The sequence below is a fragment of the Ooceraea biroi genome, chromosome 3 (assembly GCF_003672135.1).
Source record: "Ooceraea biroi isolate clonal line C1 chromosome 3, Obir_v5.4, whole genome shotgun sequence".
Lineage (NCBI taxonomy): Eukaryota > Metazoa > Arthropoda > Insecta > Hymenoptera > Formicidae > Ooceraea > Ooceraea biroi.
Window position 1 is genome coordinate 15,054,807 of NC_039508.1, and position 19,098 is coordinate 15,073,904.

Below are 19,098 nucleotides of genomic sequence, written 5' to 3' on the forward strand. Positions count from 1 at the left end.
ATTTTCTTTATTATTTTCTTTTTACTTATTTTATAATTAATTCAATTTTATTATTGCTTGTAATTAATCAAAAGTAATTCTTTCTGCATTATAATTAATTCTTCATTTTCTTTATTATTTTCTTATTTCGATATCATTTTAATCATTTTCTTTGTGTGAACAGTCATATTTATTTCTTCACTGAACAAGAATCGACATTCGCAAACGCAAGAATTACCTACGTAAATTCTGGTACGTTATTCAAAGCTCTGCGAGAGAAGTCTCTGTTCTACATAGTAATCGTCGAGTTTATGCCATCTATGTACGTTTGAATCCACGGCAATATTCCTATTCACCCGTGCACGTGTGACCGCAGTCAAAAGTGCGGGTGAGCTGCAATATTGAATGTTGCAAGTTGCATAAGATTTGTTAATATTGTGAACTTTTATAATTGAATCACTCTAGTTCAGAATAGGAAGGCGATAATCGGCCAATAATCGTCGTGATATTGTGAACTAAACCTAGCGTATGGCTTATAGCCGAGAGTCCATCATCGTGTAGTCATCGTCGTCAACGTGTGACGGGCACATGAGGAACAATACCGAGCGGTATCGAAATAGTACGCGTCCAAAACGTAAACGAATATATCTACGGCATTCGTTAAAAAGAGCGAACGTTACTCGGAGAGGGAGAATTTTATTTGACAAAGTGATTAATTTAGTATAATCAATGCCAAAGTAAGTATAACCTCTCTCCCGTCATTATTTTATTCGATATTTCATGGTTTTCTTTTTGTGTAAAGATGTGTCAAAAACATAGTCATAAATTCTGAATTCTAGTGCTTATTTAAAGTACATGCTGTACCTCGCAAGATCAATTTGTTATTAAGAAATTTTATCTAGTTATTTATTTATCTTGTATGCGTCGAACAGATGTCAGTGGTATCCTCAAGGATCAGTAGTGTGTCTTCTATACTGAAAGCCACAGGAGTCAGAGACCAGCTGATTAAGCGGTCTAACAAAGTATGCTTTAAACTGCCAAAGAATGTCAAGTGTATATTATATAATTTCCAGAGCGGTAGTGAAATTAAAGAATACGAAAACTTGATACACTTGCTTCAAGCAGGTAGTTTGAAGGTACGAATAATAAAATCGCATGATATATTTACGTCCATTTACCATTTAATTTCTTAATTTATGGTGTACCATACAGCTTGTACGAAGAGTAATCCATTATATATAATAAGCATTATATTTATCGTTCTCTTCATGTCCCTTAGGATGACAATTTAGCTGAGTTTCTAACTGACCTAAGTCAGTATGTATCCTCTCTAGGCACCAGACATGAATTATTTATTCAAGCCCTCCTTCGGATCGACTGGGTAAACAGATCGCCAGAGGTGATTTCCAAATACAAGCTCCTTTTGCTGGATTTGATATGTGTCCAAACCTGTCACATAAGAACTGTGATACATCATCTAGTTGAATTGTTGAAGCTAGGTAAGATTCTCACCTTCGGTGATATTAACGACCTAAGATGCGTTACGCATGTTGCAACGTTCATTTATCACGATATTTCTTTTTCATGTCCAGAAGGTAACAATGCGAAAGACGAAATTGGCGAGTTCAAAAATGAGGACGTAGAGAGGCTGGATCACGTGCACGATGTGTTACGCAAAATTTTGGAATTGGTGCCAATGTAAGATTTAGAAAAATGAGTGCGCAATTTTATTATTATTAAACAATTTTAAATAATATTAAATAATTTTAGGTCCGACGAGTACGTGTTGCAGTGTCTCGAGTTGCAGTTTCCGTACATAGTGCACAGCACCTACACGCACCGAATTTACATCTACGCGTTATTGAAGATAATGGAGTACACGCCTAAACAGAGATCAAACATCTTGACCTTAATTATTAACAAGTAACTATCCCGTGCAAAAAATAAAACAAGATAAAACTTTACATTTCATACAAGAGAATAACACATCGTACCTTTATTTCTAGGCTGATGATACTGGACGTTAACATACCCCGCAAAGAAGTGGAGACGTATGACGAGGAGGAAGACGATGATATCAGCGAGACGGCTAACGGTGACGATTCGTCTACAATAAATAGCGATACAGATAAAGAGGAAGCCGTTAATCCGATCGCACATACGTTAGACACGTGCATGGAGTTATTTCTTAAGTACATGCGCGAGTCCTGTTTCGCAAGCGGCGCTTTGCAGATAGAATCCCTGAGAGTACTATACGTCGATGTGCTCCGGATATTCGAAACGATAATACTGACCACGCACGCCAGTCGGTACGTGCAATATATCACGTTCTACGTTTGCAGTTTCAAACCTGTAGTCGCGGAGACGTTCATGGATTGGCTGTGGCGCAAAGCGAACAATCCCAACGTATCGGTGGTTCTGCGGCAGTCAGCTGCTTGCTACGTGTCTAGCTTGTGCGCCAACGCCTCGTTCATCGGTCTCGGGTAATTAACTCGTAATTAATATCCGCGCGAACAGCGTTTTGCAATTTTGCGATGGATATATTTGATGTTACGGTGATGGCCCGTCTCTTTGCAGACTAGTGAAACTGGCGATGTCGAAAATGATTAACTGGATCCACGATTATATCGCTAGGCACGAGTATGCGGAATACGCCGACAGCGATCCGAAGCCGCACATTGTCTTTTATTCCATTTGCCAAGCGTTCTTTCATCTGTTCGTCGCGAGGCACCGGGAGCTCGTTGCCTTGAAGAGCGGTGAGTGCGGATTTTTCGCAAAGCACGCGCGTGTGCATTACAAATGTGTGTGTTGATCGAAATAATTCTGTGAACACGTATCTCGTATTTTTCAGGCATATTGTTCCTGCAGGAACTCGATATATCGAGGATCGTAAATTGCGGACTAAATCCGTTGAAGACGTGCGATTCCCGGATAGTCCACAATTTTGCTGAAATCACGAGTACATACCAACTCGCCTACTGTTACACCATAATCGAGAACAACGAGCGCGGTCAGCTGCCCGTTTTCGGAATAGCGAAACAATCATCTGCTTTGCTCTCGACGTTTTTCCCCTTCGAGTCTTACGCGTTACAGCGCAGTGGGCAAAGAATAGTTCCTTTACTTCGGTATAACGTAACGGATGAGAATTGATACCACTAATAGAGACATTGTTGCGAAAAACTGTTGCGAAACGCGTGAGTAAGTTGTGCCGCTGTGATTTGTATATTTATGTAAGTACAGTATTTTTTCCTTGAGTGTATAATAATTATCAAGAAACGGAAATTTCATTTTTCGAAACTTAATGCGATTTTATGCTTACGTCGGGAATATTTATAAGTAACACGAATAAAATATAGTTTATGTTGAAAAACGGTTAGTAAATAGTGCGCTTCTCTTATTAATCTTATACTACAATTATCCTAAATTATCCTTATCGATAATATATCGAACTGTGACAAAAACAGAGTGTCCAATTTAATAACGTTATTATTAAATTATTTTTGTTAATTTTAATTTATTTGTCCTTTAATTATTAATTTAAATTATTTCTTCTGCGAGTATGAATATTTTTTTATAACTAAAAAAGTGAACTAATCCTGTAAGAAGGAGCGCCACGATATGTTAATGTTTCTTACGTCAAACGTACAATTAAATAATGTTTTTCTATGTCCTCTCAATCAACGTCCTAGACAAACCTTAGACCAACAACTTTTTTAACACGACACGACGCTGTATCGATACTGGATACACACGCAAAATCGAACTCCGCCGAGTGCCGAGTGGCGTCCCGGAAGTTCAGCGCCGAGCGCTGCGCAGTGGCGCGATCTCTCGTGCAACGTTCTGTCCGTCTATTCGTTGTCAGTCACAATTTGGCTGTTGCTGGATGTCGCATCGCGATTTGTTCACACGAGCGGATACGTAAAATGGCGAAGTGTGATTGTTATTTACTCGCGGCGATCACAGCGAAGTAAAACACGAAGGAAAAAGTGAATCAAGGCGCACGGCAAATTCGCTCATGCGACTCTGACTACACGTGTTAGTGAATCAACGTGTACGTCGTAAGTACCGACGTTACACTTGTACCTTTAAATTTGAGAACGGCTATTCAGCGCGTGCACCGAGGAATCGCCGTTACCGTTACCGTCACAGTGCGTTCTGTTCACGTTTGGAGATACTGTGCGTTTAATCGTGGCTGATCAGTCGATTACACCGTATCGTACCTCATCACGAGTAACGCCTCGCTACCGGCTCTCGGTCGCCCCGAACGATCTCGCAATCCGCGCGACGAGGTTATGAGCGCTTCGCAGGTGAACTCGGTGAACAATTTCCATCTCGCTCATGAAAATCATGCCAATTATTCGTAATTAGCGTTCATTTCGCACATCATCGAGGCTGATCAACTTTCGCAACGGTTCGCGTATAAAACAAACGGGATTAAATGTGATTACGACTATCTTTGTCCATTGATTTTTAGGTTATCACCGTGTCAAATCGAAACGGAATCATTTCCCTCGTTTCTCATTGTGTGTCAGTCGGAGTAAATTCGGGGACAGTACAGTCGAATCTGCCAAATTTTGCTATTACGGATCTTGTATCTGCAATTTGGTGTTACTCCTTACGAAAATTCAACCGTAGTTTTAAGATTCACTGCAAAGCCTTCCCTTATTAAGTGTCTGTAAAATTAATTATTTTGCCCCAGTACATGTCTATCGGTGATCCTTTTGGATGTGTTTTTAAATGCCGCGATACGTATAATGATAGTTCTAGACTAACTTCTTACACTCACACATTTTGCATGAGAAAATATTTAAGAGACGCTGTAATCTGTGACTTAAGTAATTGTCACATATATATATCAATATTCATGTAATATTACTAAAATTGTCCCAACGGTTATATCAATTATTTGGATGACTTGACACATATTACATTAGAAACTCTTTAGTATTTATTTTAACTAATGGTTAATTATAAAATCTTAAGACGCGTGACATGTTTAGTGCTTTCTTAAGTCACATTTACCACAAGATACATATATAAAATTTATTGGAACGTAACTTGTGGTATAATTTTTACTGTCAAATGCGACATATATCATGTCATGACAAACCGTATCTTAAAAGAGTGGATAAACTCTGATATATCAAGGAGTGTCTTTAATAGTTACTTTTTGCATTTCGTATATATAAATACAATAAATTAGAAAAAAAGCTGTACATTTACTTACATCGTAATTGATGCATTTTTTTGCAAAAGACTTTTGTTCACAATAATATTTTATTGTTTTATTTCTTCAAATTTACTTCTTATACGACGCTAGAATTTGCATGCCGTTATAATTTGCAAAATGTTTGTTTGGTGAATAAGTCTACACAATGTATAACTCATATACAACATGTACATGATCATTCTTAATTTTTAATCTATCTTTCATCTTTATAGTTCAATTATATATTATAACAAACTCTTTGAAGCACATGTTGTACAGAAAGTTATAATTTTCTTAACATAAAGAGAGATACATGTAAATGTCAGCAATAGATGTATATATTCCTGAAACACTTTTTCTAATTAATAGAATTTGTGCTTAAAAATTCATTTTCTACAGTATTTTTCTATAGGAGACTACTTTAAAAATTGTACAATTTTCATCAATCTTATGTGAATTTACTGTTGATGTTTATTCTTACTAAATCCGCACCTTTGACATCTTTGAAAATCTTAATGTTCTACATAACATGTTTTAACAATAATTTACAAACGTTCTAACATAATTTACATATATTCAGATATGTCTACCAAATACTTTAATACAGTCACATTTTAGATATATGGTAGATACATGATTTTACATACAAACATATACATATAATTTTGTATATACATTATTTGAATAATATTTATGATATTTAAAGTTTTTACAATATATTAAATATAGCTTTTATAAGAGAAATACATCAAGAGGCATATGCTGTTATAAACATATATATTTCTGTCTCTAATGAATTATTTTCTTTGTAATTTTTTTGTCCTAGTATTTTATTTAGCGCTTTTGAACATATTATAAATTATATATGTTTTAAAAATCAATTATAACTTATAATTGTTTCTCGTAGGTTATACCACACACAAATCCTTCTACAGACATGATATTGATGAGTTGGTCCAACTCATTATATTAGCAGCAATCGGTCATTATTAATTGAGAAAGGATCATATTTGCGAGCAATTAAGTCTTAAGTAATATGGCACAATATTTTAACGTTGTGACCAATGCCAGTGGTACTTTGACATTTGAAGAACTACCAAGAGTTTGTACTGTAGATGGACAACAAGTTCAGTTAGTTGTTGAGGATGTTAATAACGGCGGTAATGGTTCGCAACAGTTTGTGACTTGTACTGCTACACCTCAAAACAGGCAGGCAATATTTACCCCGCAAACTATAAATTTAGGCAATCAAATAACTGCAACGCGATTGGAACAAGGGTAATTTATACAGCATGCATTTTTAATTATGAGTCTATTCAAATGATAACTTTTTCCAAGCTTTTGGCATTTTATGAGAAAAATTCATATTCAAGGATTTAATTTAACTTATAACTTGAAATCTGTCGTGGAGGAAATAGATGGGGTGTTGGTATGTGGTTCTGGTTGTGAGAAATGAATTTTTTAATATCGAAATAAGTGTCTAATGTACAAGTTTTTATAATGTACAATAATCCTAACAAAATCTTTCAATACCTTAATTTCTAAATTGTGTATTTTAACTTTATGATATAATGGATCATACAAATGGTCATAAAAATGGATATGGTATAACGGTCATAAAAACGGGTATCCAAAATATTATTTTGGTTCCTGAAATTAGTAATATAAAAGCTCAAACTTTTGTATTACCAAATATCTATTTATGAGATTTTTGAATCAAGCCAAGTAATCTATGTTTTTATATATCAGACAAAGAATTATGTTTCTCATCGGTTAAATGTTGATATTATTTTGATTGATTATTTTGCATGTACGTATCTATTAATGTACTTAGTTTTAAAATAACTTGCTTATCAGAATTGAATAACGCAGAAAAGACATTAATATAATAGGTGCTTCTTAAAGTAGTCTTCTATCGTGTACTTTTATATATTATATCAAATACATACATAAATATGTATGTACATAAATATATATGTATTGTAATTTTGTGTTAAACATATAATTTTGATAAAATAATATAAAACAAGATAGGATATTTACATCTTATATGTTTTATCTTAAATGTTATATGTAGTGTATAAAATATGTGTCCTTCAGATCTATATATTTTAACAAAAATTTTATAAATAGTATGTGCAAAACTAGAATATATAATTAAATAATTTTTAAGGTAGGAAATTTCAAAATTACTTGTACGCGTGTGCCTCAAAGAAATCATCAAAGTAACCTCGTAATAAACTTACTTGCTAATACGTTAATATAAACGTACTGTACGAAAAATTGATTATGAATGTATTGTGTATACGTGTGTGTATATTTGCATAGAGAATTCATATTAATTCTGAAATATAAAATACAGATCTAACAAATATAATTAAGAAAATAGGGTCATATATTTGTGGATAATATTAAAATAATGTATTCTGTGCAATATAGTTCATGCAAACCATCCTTAATATGTGTTAACTAGGAGTGATGTCACTGAACATTTAACTTTTTCTAAATTCCTCAATTTATTACGTGCATTATTATGATTATGTTCATTTATTAACATTCTTCAAATTAAACAGTTAAAAATGTTTTTGACCAAGTAATATACATATACAATTTAAAAGTCACATCAAACAGTAATGAAGTAATAATAATCCAAATTAAAAAATGCAATCAATATATATTAAGATATTCGTTTAATTGACATAAAGGCTCGCATCCAGATAATAAAAAGTTTTTAAATATTTCTATACCAATGCACCATCTTCCTCACATTCATCTGATCACTTATCATAAGCATAAAATGAAATAGTTAATTACGTCTATATAATTTTAACGTATATAATATAGTCATTTATAATCATTATATGATTATAAATAAAAATTTATATATTAAATAATATTTAAGTAAAATTATTTATCTAAGTAATATGATGTACAAAATTTTATGCCTATTGATATCTTGCATGTATAGCTTGAAAACTATGTATGTACCATGATGTACTAATAGAACAATATTTCTAACAGTGGTTATTTTCTTTCAGGCAAAATGTTTTTATAATCAAAACGAATGATTTAGCCCAGGAAATAATAAAATCTAATACCGTGAATGTTATTAATGAAAATATCGTGGGCTTTGTAGATAGCACTGGTAAGTATCGATAAATATTTGTGTGCCTATGCAGGCCTTGATGATCTTTGGTATTTCTCTCAATGACAATATTGTAAGTCGATTTTTATTTTTATGCGCTGAAACAGAGTGTAAAAATGATGGACAACAAATACAATGGATAAAAATGCAAAATGCTAGTACTATTGCAGCGACGAAACAAAATACGTTGTTACAAGAAAATAACCAGACTGCCATCTTAACTAAAAATCATATACAAAATAACATTACATCATCGGTAAATTTATATATTATACTAGTTCTCTCTTAGTCGAAAATATTATATTTTTCTTAATTATATAATCCTAATGATTTTGTCTGCTTCCAGCCACCTGTCTATGTAAATTCAGGCTCGGTCAATACCGGGCAAACAGAGAAGAATCTACCGAAATTTTGTCCGAATCAAAATCAACAATTAAACAGTGTACAAGTGGGTGTAGCGTCTCAAAGCCCAGATGGAATAAACGTACTAACTACGATGGAGAATCGGATACAAAACTCCACTCCGAAATCTGCGGCGTCTGTCTGCGGCAAAACTATCCGTCCAAAGCTGGGACAGAATTTGACTGTCGTAAGACCGGTCCGTATTCCTAATAGCCCGAGTGTGCCGTACGTACGGCCTGTAGCCGTAGTTACTCCTGAAATGTCTAAAACACCGAGGATGCGAGATATAGAGCACTTGCACGAACAGATCAAGCAAGCGAAAATCAAGCAAATGCAATCGCAAAGACAGTCGCACGTGGAGAAACAAAGGCTTTCACAAAATAACGCACAACGACAACAACATTCTAATGCATCGCAGCAGCCCATTCAAACCCCACCGAATAATCCGGCACGTCGCCCATTAACCTCGAACTCGGTGCAACAAAGAACGCAACAAGTTGCGCGCTCTACGCAGGGCTCACAAGTTATGCGCGTTAATACTAATGCAGACGTTAATCCTCCGGATTGCGTACAAGAGAAAGGACATGTAACACGACAGTCTTCCTCGCCACGATCAGAACACGAGACCAACAGCTCGAGTGAGAGCGTCGCTTATCTCCAAAAAACTATTAATGACCCAACAAGCGCCATAGTTCAGGATCAAATTAAAGCAAATACAGCGAAGATGTTAGTAATGTTAGCTAGCGGTGAACAGAGATTGATTACCTTTGATCTACCGACCGATGATTGCACTGTACACGATCTATTAGAACAGGTATGTAGCGAAAACATTTCTAGAAATACTGCTTAAACTTTACAGATTGTTGTAGTTAAAATTAAATCGGAAATAGAAAATATTTCGGATATAAAATAAAATAAAATAAATTATAATTTCGAATTTAAAGTAATATCATTTACTTTCTTTGCTTTATTTTTTTCTTTAATGTTGATGATAATAGATGTTAATAAATTTGCTTAGTATTTGATATAAATGTGATGTGATGTGCGTGCGTGCGTGTGCGTGTGCGTGTGCGTGTGTGTGTGTGTGTAAAGTAGATTCTCTATTATATATTAATAATATTCAGGTTTTTAATTTTTCTTGTGGAACACTGTATAAATTAAATAGTTGCAATTATGTGATATTTTAATATAAGTATTAGCCACACAATGAAAATAGCGAAAATGAATATTTTGATAATCTTTTATTGTTATATACAATATTTTTAGTTGAGCATTTCGTCTGGTTGTGAAACAGTAGTCTCCTTGGTGGATGATCCTACACTAGGTATAAACTACATAGTGGAGACAAATGCTGTTGCATTTGGGACACCCCACGATAGCAGTGATCATAGTGATTGTAATTCTTCTCAGGAAACTGTAAGCTCTACTACAGCCAATGAAAATTTATCCCAAAGCACTAAGTAAGATATATTAAAGACTTGCTTTCTATTTACTTACATTGTTAATTTCGTGTTCAATTGTCCAAAATGCTTAAATAATAATATTTTCAGTGCATCAGATGAAAACAGTAATACTGCTTTAACGACTAATGAGGTGAGCTCGTAATTGCATCATAAAGAAATCACAATATAAAAGGACATTGGCATAAAATTTACGGTGACAATTTTTTAATTTAAATGTCTATATATGCTACTATATATCTGGGATCTTATTTTTCTGGAATTTTAAACTTGGTAATATTCATGTATTATCGAAAAGTATGATCACATCAATATTTGAAAATGTCACCTATAATATCTCACATTATCTAACACTAATAAATTCATAATTTTAAGTAATATCATTTACTATATGCCAATTTCTTTGCTTTAATATCGATGATAATAGATATTATTACTATATTTTCTTAATATTTGATATAAATGTGTGATATGTGTTTATATACATATAATAGATTCTACTTTATATTAAATTAAAAATATATATAAGTGAAGTAGAGAGAGAGAATAAATGAATGAATGAATGTGAGTAGATGTAAATAATGTAGCTAATGGCAATCCATACAAGATGCGATTGTGTCATATTGCTGCAATCGATGAAGATTCTGTAACATATTAAGGAAGTTTAAAGCACATCACTGTGAAAACAAAGTATGCTACAAGTACGACGTGTATCATGTTATTGCTAGGCGCCTATTTTGGTCAAGGGAATGCTTGCTCTCTGTCCACACTGCGGCTACAGTTCACTTCACTTCAACCGATGTGAACGATGTAATACAAAATTAACTGAGGAAGTCAAGTCGATACCCATAGAAGAAAAGAAGGCGACTGGGATGTCTGTCGATGTAAGGATTATGACTGAGACTATGCCAGAAGACCAATATTATACTTACTAGCGTACTATTTAACTCTAATAACGCGATCGATCGCGTGACCGATGAGTCGCTCAAAAAAATTAGATTACTAAAATGCTCTTATTTCAGCACAGCTGTTAAGAAACTTAGAGAAGAACTAGTCGTATAATTGAAACGTTATTCCATAATATATCGTTGCTATATCATTACAGGTCATATCGAAAGCAGTTTACAGCGCTCATCTTGTACTTTTGTTTCTATCAAGAATTTTTTTTATCATTATTTTTCGTATTAATATTTGTGTATATATCACGACTGCATATCTTTGCAGATGTTCTATAAGAAAAACAACGAGCGAAAATTGGAGAAAGCAGAGCGAGACGGTCCCACGAGCAAGCGACCCAAAGGAAAGGGTAAAGGCGCAGCTTCAAAACCAAAGCTTATTCATAAAGAGCCAGGTAACGTGTTTGATAGTAACGTGTTTTATACGCACGAAATATGCATACGTATAATATTAACGATTATTTTCTCACTTTTTAGAATGTTTGACGATATCGTCCGACGAGGAAGAAGAGGGCAGGGCTAAAAAAATAGGAAATATAAATAGTGATGCAGCCGTAGGCAATGCGAATAACACTTTTGACGAGGAAGTGGATACAATTTTGGATAAAGAACCAATAATTACAAACAGCACGGTTTCTAGTTCATATGATGAAAATAGTAAGTATGACGTTTCGTAAAAAATTTTGGTCGGTCAATAATCAATAAATTGCACGTGAAACGCTAAAACTAAAATAACTGCAACAATTTCAGGTATAAGTGACAATGAAAGCTTGTTAGAAAATGGGGAATTACCGGAGACTGCTCTACAATGTCGAACAGTCAGAATAGGATCTTATAAGTATATTCCTCGAGAGAAAATAGTAATTACTCACAATGGCATAAGATTTAGCGTACCTTTGTTAGAAGACGGTAAGTCGCTTTCATTCACTACGCGAAAGGACAAGTGTCTCCGAGACAATTTATAAACATCTTGAAATATTATCTAATGCCTTACAGATACAAGTTTTGTTACGTTGGATGTAAAATATCGAGATATAATTAAGTTATTGATTCATTTCGGGAAATCCATGCCGGTGCTGTTCTTTTACACGACCACGACTACAGGAGCCATGATACGTGAATTGTTAGGGATGCAAGATCCAAAGGGACCGTATTACGATCCTGCTGGGAAAGGTATTCATGCCCAACGAATACGAACACAGATACGTTTAATAATTGTTTTTCACGAAATTTCTGTAATTTCTACAATTTTGTTACTCTTTAGATCACACGCATAAGCGTATCACGTTATTACCAGACAGATTGGAGGATGATTCAAAGGCTAAATTACTATGTTTGTTTTCACGGGGCGATAAAATACAGGAATTAAATCCTAAAGAGGCAAATGATGTACTTCTACGGGCATCCCCTAAGGACGTATGTTGTTTAATTAGAGTATACTTTATTATACTATATAATAACGTATATATATTGCTATTTTAATTTACACTTAATTTACAGTGTATAAGGAAAGTGAATCAAAGCTTACCAAATGTTGGAAATCTCACTGACAGCATACAAACGTAAGATTTTTCTTTATTAGTAGACTTTTACTTATCGATAATAAATATATTATAAATAATTTTATAATTTCATTCATTTAAATCGTAATATTTTCTTTCTGCGATATCTAGTGTTAAATACTAGGTGTATTTAATACGAGAATTGCTTTATTTTGCAGAATAACCGTATATCCACCACCACCTGCAAAAGGAGGAATAGCTATTAATACCGAAGATTACTTATGCCTTGCCGAAGACCAATTTTTAAATGATGTGATTATAGATTTTTATTTAAAATATTTAACTTTAGAGGTACTATCAGAGTCCGATCAACACAGGACTCATGTGTTCAGTTCGTATTTCTACAAACGCTTAACGAGCCCGCACGCCCAAGCTGCCGAAAGCATCGTGCCAATGACACCCGCTGCCAAACGACACGCTAGGGTGCAAAAGTGGACGAAAAATGTCAATATATTTGAGAAAGATTTTGTCATAATTCCTATCAATGAACAGTGAGTAACCTTTAGTAATATTTAAGCGAAGTAAGAAGTTGTATATTACAACAACACGATGTTGTTTGTAGTGCGCATTGGTTTTTGGCTATAATTTGCTTTCCTGGGCTGGTCGGCAAAGTCTCTACGTGTGCTCCAAAACCTAACGGAGATGATGTTCATAAGACTGCACAAAAGAGCAAGAAGATGAAAGAAGGGAAAGCGAAAGCTGTGACGATTGGCTCTACAACAATAACTCCCGTGCCTGCAACTATAACGATAGACCCGGTGGATGATGGATCTGAGAGGGATGAAGCGGAAGGGGACGATGAGGAAATGGAAATCGATAGCGATGAAGAGGTGAAATATAATTAATAATTTAATGCAATGGTTTTTCCCACTTGGAAATATTTGATTGATTTTTTTTCATTGCTAGGACGAGAGTGAACAATCTGAAGAAACTAAGCCTCATCCCGACGTCAAAGTCGAGCAGAAGGAAATTGTCAAAGTGTCAGTGACATGCATATATATATTCCATATATAATCTCAATGCCATTTATTTTGAAATTTGATGATTATTAAAATTTATTTAAAAATTAAAAATTATTTTACAGCCCCTGCATATTGATATTCGACTCGCTTGCTGGTGCTAGCAGAGCACGAGTGGTAGCAACATTAAGAGATTATTTAACCTGCGAATATATTGCCAAACTCGGTGTAGAAAAGACATTTTCCAAGGATACTATTAAAGGCGCGTGTCCAAAAGTACCGCAGCAGTCGAATTTCACAGATTGCGGAATGTACGTACTGCAGTACGTGGAAAGTTTCTTTAAGGTAAGTGCAATGATATGTTTCTCCCTTTTCGCTTACTTCGCATACTTTACGCGAATTATTAATCCGGAGAAATATTCTTTTTTTTCCTCAGAATCCGATTACGGACTATACATTGCCAATTAAAACGTTGAAGACGTGGTTTGAGGAAATTGTCGTTACGAGAAAAAGAGAGGAACTATCAAAATTACTGATCAAGTTGATGAATAACACTAGAGGAGATAAGCTCATTACTCTACCTACTGTCAACTTCCCTACACAAGACGGTAAATTGAAACCCAAGAGTGAAAGTCCCGCTGATGCGAAAGCTACGAAGCCGGAGCTGGAGAACAAGAGGAAGACTTCGTTAGACGCGGAGACGCGCATTAGTATGTCGATAGTAGCGGATAACGAATCGAGTAACGAGTTCACTAGTAGAACTACTTATCAGATCATTCCTTATTCTACGTGCATAAGTTCGAATTCTGCTGAAAATAATTCAACGGAGATGTTGACCGAGCAAAAGACTACGAGGTATGTACGATGTATCTTATAATTGTTTTAACTAATGAAAGTTATTTTCTGCGACGCCAGTGCGACCATTCCTAATTCAATTTCCTCTCACTGTAATTCTCCTGTAATGGGTATCTCAATTTTTTCCAGAAATATTTTCCCCGATATACATTTCTAAACCAAATGTACCGCTATTGAGAAACTTATATATTCAAAGCTATTTTCTCGTATAATTGAATCGTCTAATTAACTGTATAAGTATGGTAACTGATATAGCGAACGTTTTGTTTGACTTGCAGGTCATCGAGTGAAACGATGTCCTACCTAAAAGCTAAAAGAATTCCTAGGCTAATGTCAAGAACGCAGAATCAAGATGACTCTCCAACGTCGGCTAAAAAACACAAAGGGGAGTCCATTAACTCCTGTAAATAAATGTTTCTTTTTTACAGTAATAAGCATCATGTTAATCCACATTCATAGATACAAAATCATTTACTTATATATAATAAGATATGTAGTTAATTCTACAAAAGGAATAAAACTACAAAATAAAATTGATTTGATTCTTGATTGTACATCTGATGTTTCTTCACGATTAATCTAGATATATGCATTTGATTTCATAAGAATTAATTGTTATTAGAAAGTGTTATCAGGGATATATAATGCCTTTGTGCATATTTAAAAATTAATAGTAAATTTACAAACATGTGTATAGTTTCAGCGTCGTGAGACATGTTTTACAGTATCTACGATATCATCGATGCATTACGCAGTAAATGTCCAATTTTTTACAAAGATTTCTGTTCATTATGCCCGTGAAAGATATGAAAGTGCCCTTTCACAAGCTAATTTCAGTTGAAATGTACTCTGTGTATATAGTAATCATGTGTGACATCCCGTCTAGGTAACATTTTCAAACCAAATGTACATTATATACATTATAAGTTTAATTATTATTGCATTAATGATTTTATTAATCATATTATTATGGATAAAAATTACCTTTTGTCGAATTATACATAAATTATTAATTTGTACCAGCAATTGTGTTGCAGATTTAATTTTGATTTGTAATACTGAAATGTATTAATATTGCAAACATTATAAAATAAGAATATTGATTATTATTTCATTTTATCGTCGTTAGTCACTGCGGAAGAGAGTGTCACTTCATGAAAGACTATACTGATATCATCACTACATATCAAAACATCGCCGTTATCAATTTGTCCCACACCACCCTAGGAATGTCTACAATTTCATCAAGCAAAGGATTATCCCTGATAGACTGAAGATAAACGCTTCAAAGGGGAAGAAATACGGAATTAGAAGGAATACGGAGTACTATCCCACTGCATCGACTCTTGTTTTTTATTCTGACGAATATGAAAGACCTTTTACGTCTGCAGAGAGTAGCCTACTATCGCTTGCGTTTAATCGCGTTTGATTTCATTGTATTATTATTCTATATTATTGTATCGTTTTTTACCACTTCTTGCTTCATTCTTTCTGTTAAATCAGTGTTAAATTCAACGAATTGAATTAATTTTATTATTGGAATTTCAAAATCCTGGCATCGTCGTTTGTCATTTCTTTCTCTTCTACGTAAACAACGATCCATACAGGTATAAGTCTTCTTGGAGAAACACAGCCGGTCGTCCCACGCAACATACGAAGTGCTTCGGCGAAAATCAAAGGTGGCTATAAAGATTTTAATAAGCAAGTAGTATCAGATCGGGCGGATCCTCGGTGTATGCAGAGTGCTCAAAACTGATTTCAAATAAAAGAGGTTGCTAATAAATTCGATGTTTTCTAGAATCTATGGCTGGGATATCACACATGAATACAATCTTATTTTTTTCGGTAACTTTTGGACAATTAATTTTGTGTTCTCTGCACCGGACCAATCAGCGATGTATCGCTGTACGATACTACACTTTGAGACAGTTTCGGCGAGGGCTATTTAAAGCTGCGCGACACACTCAACGTGTATATATATATATATATTCGATATTCATAGTTTTAAATAACTGCCTCATGAAGCTCTACTCAATGTGAATATTTCCTGCGCGAAGTATTTATGAAAATCGGGATAATACAAAATTGAAATAATAACCAGCGTAATCGAACCAACAACTACTTCGTAAGTTTCTATTGTATCCTAAGAGCTTAAAGTAAAAGATATTATATGTAGATCAATACATATTAATTACATAATGCATCCACTTTGCTTTATCATTTAATGCATATTATCACCCGGAAAAATATATGACAGATCGATTATAACAATCAGATACTCATCAAGTTTTGTTTTAATGATTGTAACCGTAGAAAAAAATATTGTTTTATGATTTAATTATGTAATACCATCGGACGCGCTAATGATAGATCTGTCTGGTGGACGGAATTATATTGAATATGCTTTGTTACTCTCATACGTTTTCACTGATGCCGTACTTGTTTAAACGAATCGCACGTATCTTAATAGGATAATGCCTGGATCAATAGACTTGATAGTATCTACAGTGTACATTGGAGTTACTATTTGGATGGCGTATTGGCTACGGCTATACGCGCTTTTTTACCTCCATTCTTATCCTCTCACAAAGAGGCTCGTCTTAGAATTCATAGCTACAGCAGAACTATGTGGAGCATGTTTTGAGCTCATCATAGGTAAGGCATCTTCTTCATTTATTATCAATATAAACGCGGTATCATACGATTAATTTTTGATAGTCCATAATCCATAAACTTATATAAAAATTTGGATATTGTCTATTACATATTGCAATTTAATTATAAAATTTATTTATTATGTATTATTATATATATCATGCTGTTGGCATATAATTATCTGCGTAACATTTCTATTTAAATTTGATTGTACATGTTCTTTGTTATTTATTCTATGTTATTTACGTTTTATCCATTCTAAAACATTTATTCTCAGTTGCGGACAATTGGGGTGTATGGATGTACGCGCTTTATTTGTTTCTACTAACGATTTGGTGGTCGATGCATTGGGACGAGGCTTCAGCATGTCCCTACACGCATCTAGAAGACGTGGTCGCAGGTAAAAAGTCCCTCATCATCGCCTTCCTAACGATATGCGCGGAATTGGCTGGCGGTCTCGCCGTATTTAGATACATACGAATGTTGTGGGCGTTCCAACTAGTTTCTACGCACAAGAACAGAGCTTACGGCGATTGCAGTACGGATTTACAGGCAAGGGCAATTTTGATCTCACAGCGAAATTTAATTTGCGTAAAACAAGTATTATTATTAAATTATATTAATTTTTAGCTATCTGCTTCTCCATGTCGTACGAATTATTAATCAATATTAATTTTTGTATATCATAAATTACAATTTGCATACTACAGCATACTATGTAATGTATGATGTATGCTTCGTTTGCATCTATGATTTGCATTAATTTTATTATTACAAATTATTACAAATTATCAATTAACATGTCGATTTTTAGGTATCCGCTATATTTGGAGCTATTGTAGAATGCATTGCAACGTGCTTATGCCGGGTAGTGTCTCGTGTATTGGGCGATTTAAATCCGAGATTCAGTACGGTCATCGACGCCTTCGTAGGGACATCTCTGGTAGTGGCAGGTTGGTGAATGTTTTAGTTAATTTTTCATGACACCTTCTAATATTAATATTCAAAGTATATACATGATGCATTATAGCCTTTAATTATACCGGCGGTTACTTCAACCCCGCGCTGGCATCTTCCCTTAAATACGGTTGCCTGGGCACTTCGTCTATGGAACACGTAATAGTTTATTGGATCGGGTCATGCCTCGGATCTATCATCTCCTTGCGTGTATACCGTATGTCATTCGTGCAAAATTTCATTCAATTACAAGAAGATGCTGTGTACTCTTAAATAGGTCAGTTCACAGAAGGATTGCAAGAGAATTTAGGAATTCATTGTTCAATTAATTTAATTAGTGCTTTCTGCTTCTTAATATTGTACAAAAAACCGCAAACGTACAAATAATGTGCCAAACGATAGTGTTATATACATTCCGATTGCAATTTTCGAAAATAATTGAACTTTCGCACAATTCTGACTATATTTCAGAGATAACATAGGAAATCGTTTCTCAAAATGAGTATAAACTGTGCGAAAAAGCAATGAGACAGAACAGCGAACGCAAAATTAATTACAATGTTTATTACAATTTATCTTTGACGTATAGTCTTGTGAATGAATCGGACTGAAGGCATTTTCTCATCTTTAACAAGTTTGCGTTTGCTATCTCTGTTGTTTGTTCACTCAATATATATTCACTTCTGGACATGCTTGAAATTATTGAAATGTATTGGTAATTTAAGTTTTAAAGAAATATTAAAAATAAATTACGTTTTGAAAATTTCTTTTGTCTGTACAATTTCTTATAAACAAAGAATACAATTTAATATATCTAATCTAATATATGATTTAAGATAAAATATTTTAACAGAACATATGTGAATATTTATTTTTATCAAGATACGTATATTACCGAATATATAATAAATATTGCGCTTATTAATAATTAAGAAAAATAATGCAAGACGTGCCTAATA

The 19,098-nt window shown here is 34.1% G+C and overlaps 2 protein-coding genes across 3 annotated transcripts; both read left to right on the plus strand.

Annotated features, from left to right (window-relative positions):
- The first annotated feature begins 317 nt into the window (after positions 1–317).
- LOC105277203 (RNA polymerase I-specific transcription initiation factor RRN3) lies at positions 318–3,435 on the plus strand. Its single transcript, XM_011335408.3, has 8 exons — positions 318–716; positions 912–1,115; positions 1,259–1,478; positions 1,572–1,677; positions 1,750–1,902; positions 1,986–2,462; positions 2,557–2,735; positions 2,831–3,435. Exons 2-8 carry the CDS (start codon positions 912–914, stop codon positions 3,127–3,129), a joined length of 1,638 nt encoding a protein of 545 aa, XP_011333710.1. The 5' UTR covers positions 318–716; the 3' UTR covers positions 3,130–3,435.
- Positions 3,436–3,803: 368 nt separating this feature from the next.
- Positions 3,804–18,903, plus strand: LOC105277202. Of its 2 annotated transcripts, XM_026968199.1 has the most exons (23): positions 3,804–4,037; positions 6,096–6,466; positions 8,227–8,333; positions 8,441–8,589; positions 8,680–9,549; positions 10,002–10,195; positions 10,286–10,328; positions 10,924–11,079; positions 11,420–11,546; positions 11,629–11,808; positions 11,902–12,060; positions 12,148–12,324; positions 12,416–12,567; positions 12,652–12,713; positions 12,872–13,204; positions 13,276–13,543; positions 13,620–13,693; positions 13,798–14,017; positions 14,109–14,527; positions 16,998–17,182; positions 17,460–17,734; positions 17,997–18,135; positions 18,213–18,903. In XM_026968199.1, exons 2-23 carry the CDS (start codon positions 6,225–6,227, stop codon positions 18,410–18,412), a joined length of 4,731 nt encoding a protein of 1,576 aa, XP_026824000.1. In that variant the 5' UTR covers positions 3,804–4,037; positions 6,096–6,224; the 3' UTR covers positions 18,413–18,903. The 2 variants fall into 2 exon arrangements, with proteins under 2 accessions (XP_026824000.1, XP_011333707.2); XM_011335405.3 differs by lacking the exons at positions 16,998–17,182; positions 17,460–17,734; positions 17,997–18,135; positions 18,213–18,903 and adding an exon at positions 14,806–15,081 and having other exon boundaries at positions 3,806–4,037.
- The last annotated feature ends 195 nt before the right edge of the window (positions 18,904–19,098 follow it).